The 11,321-nt window shown below is 43.3% G+C and overlaps 1 protein-coding gene across 1 annotated transcript in view; it reads left to right on the top strand.

Annotated features, from left to right (window-relative positions):
* The first annotated feature begins 2,053 nt into the window (after positions 1-2,053).
* Positions 2,054-11,321, top strand: part of Rab32 (RAB32, member RAS oncogene family) — a 16,244-nt gene continuing 6,976 nt past the window's right edge. Inside the window, exons 1-2 of the mRNA XM_032894984.1 lie at positions 2,054-2,440; positions 10,541-10,818. Coding sequence (XP_032750875.1) covers positions 2,197-2,440; positions 10,541-10,818 — 522 coding nt within the window. The 5' untranslated portion in view covers positions 2,054-2,196. The remainder of the gene's footprint in view (positions 2,441-10,540; positions 10,819-11,321) is intronic.

Here is an 11,321-nt window from a genome sequence, read left to right on the forward strand (position 1 = left end):
AGAATTAGAAGATCTCTCCATTCCCCCTTTCTATTTTGCAACCATCCGCAACTCACTGTTCACTGTTTATATTACTTGCAATTACGAAAGTCTTCATTCTTAAGTCATGAATGTGCCTTAAGCCCATCATGCTTTGTTTGCCAGATGCAGATTCCAGGGTTTTTCCCTCTAAAAGATAAAACAGAAAGTTTGAGTTCCTTAGAAAACAGGCTTTCTGGTTGAGTCAGCCAGACACAGAAATGACTGAACTCTAAACCAAAGTATGGTCTTGGAATTGACAGCCCCTGGGACTCTGTTAGAAGAACAACAATACCAACCAACCAGACCCCCAAAAGCTCCCCTTCCAGGGACTAAACCCCATCCAAAGAATACACAGGAACAGACCCATGGCTCCAGCCATGCACATGTAGCAGAGGATGGCATTGTCTGGCATCAATAGAAGGAGAAGCCCTTGGTCCTCTGAAGGCTCAAGGCCCCAGTGTAAGGAAATGTCAGGGCACCAATGTGGGAATGGGTGGGTGGGAGGGGGAGCATCCTCATACAAGCAGGGGGGGGTGGGAAAGGGGTGAACTGGGAAAGTGGATAACATTTGAAATGTAAATACAAAAAATATCCAATGAAAAAAGAAATTCTGGATCTTGGTAAATGACAATATTACAGGCATAGCGAGAGATAGTATGATGTTGGTCCCCCAAAATGTAAATAGAGGTGCCACGTGATCCAGAAATTTCACTCCTAGGTACTCATGCAAAAGGAGAAAAAAAAACCAAGCTGGATGTGTGGATGTATGGGTGTTGGAGTGTGTGTGTCACTTGCGGCAGGAGAAGTCGATGGAGGAGATCCAACAATACCCCATAGAACACGTGGTATTTCTCACTTTTATAAACATTTAAAGGATGGAGCTCTGAGTTCATCGGCTTTGTGGAGGTAACAGCATCGCTGTGGCTCTGGTTGCCTTGGGCCTGGACAGCAGACTAAACCTATTGCCCTATCCTGTCTTGGAGCACCTGTCTGCTAGTTTTGCAGCTTAGTGAAGGGCCTGAAATGGTCAAGAAGTTTCAGGGGGAGGGGGCAGGAGTGAACACCATGGCTAATACCTCTTTCAGGGAAGCACCTGGGACCTAACAATAAGCATCCATTATAAGACCTAATAGTGACCCATTGTGTATATACACAGACATATTTGTAAATACAAACATATGTATGTTTACTCAATAAAGTCTTCACTCTTCTGCTCATGGACGCTTCCGTTCTTGGCTACGGTGAATAATACTGTTATGAATTTAGCCGTGCAGTCGCCTCCCTGGAGAAGTTGATTTCATTTATTTAGGGCATATCCTCAAGTACGGATTTCTGCCTCACCTGTTGGCACTGAGCTTAACAATGGATATTGGAAATCATGCCAAAGCTGAAGCCGAAACAGACTGATGGACGTTCACTAGCTAGAAATTTCTCTGGCCACCAAAGCAAAACGAAGAAAGAAGTCTATGGGCTTGGAGTAAATATATGTAAGCCACACATCCAAACATTTAGGAGTTCACATTGTTGGACACCAAACAAACAGAACCGTCAAATGTGCGATTATCAAATAGGCAAGACTATCTGAAGGAACATTCTTCTAAAGAGAATATAAAAATGGACAACGTGTGTATAACAAAAGAACTTGACATCACTAACCATCAAGGAAGTGTCAATCAAAACTCCATGCTTATTAGGATAGCTATTACCAAAACAGCGAGAGATATTGTGTTGGCTAAGGGTGTGGAGAAAAGAGAATGCTTGCACAGCATTGCAGACGATGGAAATTCCGGTCATTATGGAAAAAAGCATGCAACTTCCTCTAACACATTAAAACTAGATTTGTCATAGGACCCAGCTTTAGTCCTTTGCAAGTTCTGTCATCTGACCCCCACCCCTGGTTGCTAGACATCCAGGACCTTGGCTCAGCCCGAGCACTGACCTCCCGCTGCCCTTGTCTAAGGCCAGCAGGGGGTGCTGTGGACCGCGCAGAGTCGCACGAGAAAAGGAAGTGCCCGGACCAGGCTCGCCCCGTGTAGGGTGCACCCAGACTGTCCTGGGCCAGAAGCGCGCAGTAGGTTCCGGGTCCCGTGACTCGCATGACTGCATCGCCGGGTGCGCGGACCGAGGATCTGCCCTGTCCCCCTTGAGAGAGAAGTTCCCACGGCCGTGGCGCCCATGGCGGGCGAGGGACTCGGGCAACAGGGCGAAACGGCCACTGCGGTTCCGGAGACCCGAGAGCACCTCTTTAAGGTGCTGGTCATCGGCGAGCTCGGCGTGGGCAAGACGAGCATCATCAAGCGCTATGTGCACCAGCTTTTCTCCCAGAACTACCGCGCCACCATTGGCGTGGACTTCGCCCTCAAAGTCCTCAACTGGGACAGCAGGACGCTCGTGCGCTTGCAGCTGTGGGACATCGCTGGTAAGAGGGCAGTGTCCCGGTACCACCAGACTCTCACTCCTCTCTGCCTCCTGGTTCTTGTCTGTCCTTTTCTCTGCCTGAGCTCTCAGCAGTTGCGCTTTTAAAAGTGGGCAAATGGAACAGGAGATGAGGGACACCTGGAGGAGCTTAAAGCATTCTGAAAAGTTGACTTTGGGAGGCCTCTCTCTTACAGTACTTTTTAGTGACTAAAGGGCGTGCCTGAAGTTCCACTACCAGTTAGTGCAGCGGCTTTCAATCTTTGGGCCCCGACCTCATTTGCAAGGGTAGCCTATGATCTTAGGAGAACACATATTTACATTATGATTCATAACAGTAGCAAAATTATAGTTATGAAATAGCAACGGAAATAATTTTATCACCACATACATAAGGAACTGTGTTAAAGAATGTCAGCTTTAAGAACAACTGCCTTAGTGGTACAACTAAAACCAACAAAGCCCCTTTACTTTTCAACCCTGCCCCGCCCCAACTTGACTTGGGTCTGTGCCTCTCTGAGGTAAGGGCTTTCTCTTTCCGGAGCCAAACTTATAATTTACTAAAAGGGTTTGGAGCTGTGGGTGAGTAAAACTTGGAACCTAGCCAACCCTTTGTGAGGGGTAACTCCATTCCTCAAATTCCTCTCACTTGGGAGGCCTGGTGACCCTGGGGAAGGGTTGGGAAAGTTCTGAAACTTTCCCGATGCCTTCCCCTCCCTAAGCCAATACTTAATGCCTTCTCTTGGGTACATCCCTATCCCACAAATGCTGAATTGTTTTCTTTTGCTTTCAATTATTGCTCTGGAATGTAAGAACCATTGTCTTCGAGGGCTGATTTATGAATCACCTGAATTCTAGCAGGTGTGGTAGGTGCCCATATGGGCGTTCAAGGAAAGGTGAACTTTAGTGAAGTTTAATAGAAGTGACAGCAAAGGTTAACCTGCTCAATCACTGGGAACGGTCAGGAGCTCCGTCTGCCAAGTGTTTGAATGGGAGCTTGTTTAAGGCGGAGAACACCTTATGGTCCTTTCCACAGGGAGCAAACCCCAAAGCCCCAGAGGGGTGTGGTTACACTACAGCTGGCAGTAGCCTAGAGGGACAGTGATTTCTGCCTGCCAGTTACTAAGTGCTGTGTTCTTTTATAGTCACTTCACTGAGGAAGTGTTAAAGAATTTATAAACCTTATACTCGTTTGCCTAAGAGCAGAGTCTAACAAGGGTAAGAAGAATGGATTTATGCATATCATTTATCAATTTCTCAAAGTTATTTCGCCTTCGGTTCAGCTTGTTTGATTTTTTTTTCCTCCTGCCACAACTAAGAATGTATTTCAAGTGTCACCCTTTAAAGGCAGAGGCTTCGTTGGCAACACTCGCTCCTACTGCCCAGAAAACTGGTGGGCATTCTATTGCTTCTTGACATTGTCTCACATCCTGAAGGTTGCCTTACCGTGTGGCCATCACCAGTGAGGATATCCAGTGCATCTCTTTCACAGAGGTGGTTTGGAATCCCTGCTTGGAATGGCAGTTCAGTTTCTTCTATTATGTGCAAATTAGTAGGATATGAGCTATGTTAAATTATGTTTGGAGAGTTGAGGAAACAAAATCAGGAGTCCAGGGTGGTGATGGCCCCTGCTTTCAGCCCCAGAATTTGGGAGGCAGAAGCTGTTAGATCTCTGAGTTTGAGGTCAGCCTGGTCTACAGAATGAGTTACAGGATAGCCAGGGCTATACAGAAAAACCCTGTTTCAAAAAATCTGAAAAGCAACAAAATTTTCTTTCTGTATATCACGTCTGCTCTTTGTATACCCCCCCCCACACACACACTTTTTCTTCCTCTCTATGGTATTCAAGCTGGCCTCCAATTCTAGAGCCTCCTCCTCAACCCCACCCCCACTGTTGAAACTACCAGGATGAGCCACTCCACCCAACTTCATCCTCGTTGAACAGACACCGTAGCCTGGAGGGAGACAGAGCCCATTTGTCTGCTGTAATAACACATCCTTGCACCTTTGCCAAAATCTGACGTCTGAGCATTACTGGAAAGGAGAGAAACATTTTTAGTCTCCAAACTGGATCTCTGGTGTTAGCTGTTGCGTTTTGACTGACAGGAACTCTTGTAGCATTTAGCAAATACAAAACTCCGAACAACAGAACCAGAGGAAAACTTAGGACATAACTAGACTATTAGGCTTTTCTCAGAGAGTCTGAATTTGGGGCAAGATGTCTTAATATGCAGGTATCAAGAGACACAAATAACTTGGGTTTGGGGTTGGAATTTGCAGAACTACACATGGCCTTGATTCTGCTTGATTTGAACATTTGAGGGACTAGTGAATCCTTCTTAGCTCATACCATTTGAATGAGGGAGAAGTTGGGTAAAGAGCCCATGCCAGAACACTCCCTGCAGGAATATTCCAAAATATTCTGTAAAGCATATGCTGTGTGCGACTTACAAGGTTGAATCATACTGACTTCCAGAAGATTAAAGTATTTCCTGGTTGCAAAACGAAAGTTGGAGCCAGCCACTAGCCATGACTCACTTGCTAGTTCCTCTTCAATGCCGTTGTTCTGGAGGTCGTAGAGGTGGACAGGGCCATAAAGAAATCTGCAATCAGAGAAGCTTAGAGAAGTGTAATAGGCGAGAATTGCAGAACGCTTTCTACAAATGCAGCCAAACAGGTTTGTGTAATCCCTTCAAATTAAAGACCATAGTAGTTTTCTGGTATAGGGCTCAACAAAGTGTTTCTCAGATCCTTGAAGGAGCCCAAATCAGAGCATGCACCTCGTATTGTAGACTCGACCATTACCATTTCTTACTGCCTTCATCCCAACATTTCCAGTCATTTGCTCACGACGTCTCGTGCTTCTTCACCCAGGAAGTTCAGAATTCCCACGGCAGACAGGTTTTCATTGTCTTCATTCTTTTAAAAATGCATTTTGAAAGACTTTCTAAGCTGTGGACATTTCTGAGATGTGATGAGATGTTTCACTGGTACATGGCTACAAGAACACACCCTAAAGAAATAAATCGAAGCATTAATTATAGATGTGCGCCTGGCCTCAGGTAAACACTCACTAATGAAGCCTGCCAGTGAGCTCTGTAGCCCAGGAATGAAGTGTTATTTTCAGATACATCCTTGGAGACCTTGCATCCATTGTACGTATGTATGGGATGCTGAGCACTTGTTTTTTTTTTTTTTTTTATCAGCTTTCCATATGGAATTTTCTCTTTCCATATAAACATGGGGGATGTCTTCTAAATGGCGAGACATGAGATCACGGAAACATTTTAGAATTCCATCCAAGTGTTCTCACCAAAAACCTTGGCCCTTTGACCCAGCAAGCCAGGCCTGGTGGCTCCTTCAGTCTGATTTCTGAGGCAGAGATGGGGGGGAAAAAACAACAACCCAATGTATACAGAATGTAGCTTTGTGCTTCCTATTTGTCTTTTTAACTGACAGATAGCCCGACTTCTTTCCCACCCCATTCTTCCCCTACTAGATTGTATCTGTACAGTTTACTTACACATCCTCTACCATGGCTTGCGATTGCTTCCTGAGATCATTTTGAAAGCGTCCCCCATCCTATTCTGAGTATCTGGAGTCTCTCTCACCAGAGCCACCGGGGCCTTATTAGCATCTACTGTCCATAATATACACGGATTCTTTAGCATCTGTTCTGATAGTAGACTTGGCTTTATCGGTCAAACGTGTCCATCCAAACCGGCTTAGTAGAAGAGTTAGTTTTTTTTCATGCCTAAGTCTAGGGTCGGGCATGCCAGGACTGATATACAATAGCATGAAATCTTCATAGACAAAAACTGGCTTTCCACCACTCAGCTGTTCCAAGGATGTATTATTTGTTTCAGTGGTCCAGTACAATGGGCCTGTCTCGGTGCAAAGGCAGCTAAGAAACATAAGACTTGTGATTCAAACTGGTCACAGAGCTCACTCCAAAGCATTCTGTAAAGGGGAGTTGAGGCTAATGATCGATCAGCAATCCTGCGTACCTACTGAATCAGAATTGGAACCACTTGGAAGATTGTCATCCGTCAGGCACCGTGGGTGACTCTGATTTAGTCTAGAGCTGAGAGGCACTGTTCTGTCTTCGGCTCTGTTGCACCCTGGCAACACACCCACACTCCCACTACTCTTTAGGAACTTATCAGAGAATCAGACAGCCTACTTGGCATCTGTGTTCCCCCAGTCACACCTTCCATGCTCTTCACTTCCCTTGTTTCACAGCACTTCCATAGAAGGGCCATCCTCACTCTCTAAGTGGCCATCTCAGGAGCCTCTGGTGGAGGCCAGTTTATGGACATGGATAACTGTTTACATCTGAAGATGGGATACTTTTTGTTCTCGTTGAATACATTCATTTGAAGGTTTAGGAACAGTGTCATCATTTAAAGCTATTATGAGCTTGGACACAAATTAGCAAGGAGTTTTAATTTACGTAATAATAATCCTTTAAAAAAATTCTACGATTGGAGATGGTTTGTTGCCAGTATTTGACCTCTGAAGGACACCGTGAGATTTAAGGATTTTCTTTGTGAGAGCTTCTACTTACTAATCAGAAGCTGGACATCTCCTCCAAGTGACCTTGTGTGTTAATGGGTAACTCACGTTAACTGTCAGGGGATGGAAAAGAGATGAGTTCCTGTAAGTGAGAAAGGTGAGGACCATTTCATTCTATGGCCTCTTGGCTTGTGTTACGAAATTTATATTCTGAATTTCAACTAATATTACTAGAAACACTTGGATTTATCAAGAGAGAGGCACACATATAACATAGAGGAAAAGCCCAAGCAAAAACCATAATGGGAATCCCAAGAACACGTTTCTGTGAATTGTGCCTCTGATAAACCCAGAATGTGGTATCTTCTTTTTTAAACATCTGGATGGAAATACGTTCATTGTTTTACTGTCGATATTTTCATTTGTTTTAGAGAGTCATGGTAAAGGACTCTGTGTATTATTTTTAACTGAATGGAAATATTTATTCCTGGAAAAACACTAGTTTTGCTCTTCGATCATCCTCAGTGTCATTAGTGTGGAGGCCTCCAAACAGCAAAATAGATAGTTTAGTCCTTTGCCAACTTAGACAGTTTAAGATTTTAGCATTTGCATATGTAAGAGCTTGAATGACATCTTTGGAGCCTGTATGACTCTCTCTGTGTTTGCTCTTCTCATCCTTCATGCTTGCCGAAATTTCAAGTTATAATCCACGTCCCATCCTCCAGAGGTGGTAGCGCATTGTTTAAGAGACAAAACATTTTGAGAGTCGTTGAAAATGTGCTGTCAGTATGTCAGCAGCAATGTGGATGACAAAGGCTGCCCCTGGTAGCAGAGTGACTGTACGCTCGCTTGGCAATAGGGCATCTTTCCTCAGTTACCTACCGTGGTAAAGCACAAAGTGACTGGGAAAGCGGTTAACACCGAAGCAGCACTGCCCTGTGCTTGAGGAAGTCACTCTGACATGGACAAGCACCTCTTCTGCCACCTGGGACAAAAGCAGAAATTTCTAATCCAGCAAGGTCTGAATTGACAGATCAGATAACACAATCGTACAGTCAACTGAAAGAACTTGAGTTATCTCCTTGGGACTCTGTTCACTCATCAGTAAAATGAGAGAGCTGGGCTAACTGGATGTTCCCATCTGTCTTCCAGTTTTGACCAGTAATGGCTCTTCTGGTGTGGCTCAAAGAAGTTATTGCATAGAGTTCTCTCTGAATGAACCTCAGGTTTTTTTTTTTTTTCAACAAATCATTTGTAATGGGAATCTCTGTGTTCTGATCAATTTTCTTATCTGTGCAAGCTTTAACTCTAAATATGCATGCTCTACAAATTTTCCTTGGCTCTTTACCTCATAACTACTGAGGAGTCTTCCTCCCTTACCCAGTTTTTTCTTATTCAAAGACTCATCAGTCCCAAGCCAGGCCCTTTAGCATGGGCAGAGGTTGTCTGCCTTCTGGTAAATGTCTGTTCTAACATTTTGACCTCTTTGTTAACTGGGTATTTATCTTCTTGTATGATAATCATCTTTCTGGTCTTGCTCTGGGTGCATATCTTCACTGGGTAAGTGATTGACATCTGGTCCCCAAGTCAATTCCTCTCCTTTCATTTGCTTAATTGTATAACTGACACTTTTTCTTTTCATTTTACATACAGGATTTTTTTTTAAGTATAGTTTGTGATGTGAGGCCTGTCAGGAAGAATTTTCTTCTAGTCTTGACATCTCAGAGAAACTATCTGACATTTCTAAGCCAACATACCTTCCCCCAAAACTCCTTACCATTGACACTTCTGATTTTGGATGAGTTGTCAGAAAGGGCATATGAGTACATCTTTTAATACCATGGGTTATGATTAAGAAAAATTATCTGTGGTTTTCCAGGAGGCTCACTAAAAAAAGGCAAGGAAAGCCCAGCAGTCCTTTGGAATGTATAGTTGTGCATTCTCTTACTAGTTTGTTTGGTACCTTATCCTTTTGAAATTCAAAGATGGTCAAACTGAAAACTATGTTATTACCCTGAAACCTTAAGCCGTCTGTCTTTTTTAACCCAAGACTGTCTTAGAGGGGCTAGTTACTTGTTGCTGGCCCTTTTGTGTTCAATAATTAAGGTTCATAACGTGAGATTTCTTTAGGCTCACTAATTGAAGTTGGAATCGAAACAACTTCAATCCCTCTGTCTAGTCTTTTTTGAAGAATTGGTGTCCTTGCTCTTGGACTGTTAAAAATATTCCAAGTGAACATGTTGGCATAATTGTTCAATGTACATTTATAGAGAAAGGTACAGGCTAAGTCTCCTTAAATGTCAGCGTTATTATCTAATGAATTACACAAATAAAGTAAAATTAGATTTGTCTTATCAGTAAATTTGAACATGATATGTTCCAACATGTGACCATTTGTTATAATGCGGTTCAGATGACTGGATCAATGAAGAGTCACAAGGCAGCATGTGCAATTATAATGGCATTATAGAATTTAGAGGAAAAATATTTGCCGTTTAGGGTAGCTTTGCATTTGTGTGAATAAAAGATAATAAAATGCAAATAAGACTTGTTCCCCGTCATGTGTTCTAACAAGAAAGTGTGCTATCATGCTGTCTTCATTTCAGATCACAGTGATGATCTTAGATTCTTACTGCTTGCCACTCATCATCCCACTCCCTGTGAATCTAGTCAGGAATTTGACAGCCTAAAGATGAGTTTAAGAACCCCTGGCAACTGCAAGATAGTTTAGATGCGTTAGCCTGTAGACATGAAGGCATCAGAAGGCTTGTCATCCTTAGTTAGCATCACTCTGGTCTGGATCAAGCATCTTTTTGTCCCTTCTAATACATGAGATAAAGACTGGTAACTTCTTCATGTGAAAGATTTATTCAGCAGCAGATAGTAACAGATAGTAATTCAAGCTTTGCATGCTAGTCTGGATATGCAGACAGTAGGTACTCTACCCAGTAGCAGAATTTGCTCGGTGTTTAGCAGGAGTTAAGTCCTTCTCAAAGGACAGCATCAGAAGATCTGTGCAACAGAACCTTCTCACAACCGCACAACTGGCCTTGACACTTCTTGCTGTGAAAGCACATGCTTTCCACTGTCTGCTTCTAAGAAGAGAACAACGTCGGTACTGAGTCAAAAGTAGCTAGAGCTAGAGATGTAAAGGGGCAAGCTAAGATGTCTCCTGTCCGGTCTAGATATTTTTGACTGTTCTCTTACCACATCATCTCTCTGCATTTCATAAACTTCAGATTATTCTGTTCTTGTCTCATCTTCCTGTTCTCCCTCTCTGTTTTCCCAAGTACCTATCCCCTCTTAGCCCAATGGAAGAGAAAGATGAAATGGCTATCTGTGAAGCCTGCCATACTGGTATCCTGAAGTTATTCTACAAAGGACTAGTTCCTCCTGCTGAGCAAATTGTCAGCCACTTCTGCTAAATCCATAGTTTGTGGTTCTGTGTGAACGTCCTTTATCCCAGCAGTCCATTCTGCAGTGAGGTGACCGATGCTTGTTTCTCAAAATAGATTTTAGGGTTGTGGAGCATGCACTGGTGCCTAAATGTGACCTTTGCCATTTAATCTCCTGCTGTATTCATCTCTAGGACAGGAGCGGTTTGGCAACATGACCCGAGTGTACTACAAGGAGGCTCTTGGAGCATTTGTAGTCTTTGATATATCGAGAAGTTCCACATTTGATGCAGTCCTAAAATGGAAAAATGATCTGGATAGCAAAGTTCATCTTCCCAACGGAAGTCCCATTCCTGCTGTCCTCCTAGCTAACAAATGTGACCAGAAGAAGGACAGAAGCCAGAGTCCTTCCCAGATGGACCAGTTCTGTAAAGACCATGGCTTCATTGGATGGTTTGAAACCTCTGCCAAGGTGAGCAGGCTTCACTGATTGATCTATTTCTGATGTCCTGGTCGGGCTGTGAGGGAATGGTGCGTGTATGAATGTGTTTCTGTGAGGGGTTTTGTAAAACCAGAATAAAAAATACATAGTGAGGATATGGCGCTGTCTCCCCCTCTGAAGCTAAAGTGACTTCAAAGTTAGCTGACAGAGCCATGAGCAGGAGAGCAGAGCTGTTGTTCAGAGCAAAATCGCATGACATTTTCTGCTAGTTTGAATTCTTAACAAACTTATTCTCTCATGATGCTGGAGTGAATGGGAGATAAGGTGTTCTTTTGAGAAAGGCAAAAAATAGGAGGAAATGTCTTTAAAAGATGAATGCTGTATGCACAACTCATACTGATAGTCACCACCAGACTGGATTAACTCTGAGAGATGTAGGGAAGAACGAAATATCAATATTGATCATGTGCTTCCTCCTGAATAATTGAATAGATTTTTTTCTCCTATCTTTGGGAACTGCATTTGTTGTGTTG

This window comes from Rattus rattus, chromosome 2 (assembly GCF_011064425.1).
Source record: "Rattus rattus isolate New Zealand chromosome 2, Rrattus_CSIRO_v1, whole genome shotgun sequence".
Taxonomy (NCBI): domain Eukaryota; kingdom Metazoa; phylum Chordata; class Mammalia; order Rodentia; family Muridae; genus Rattus; species Rattus rattus.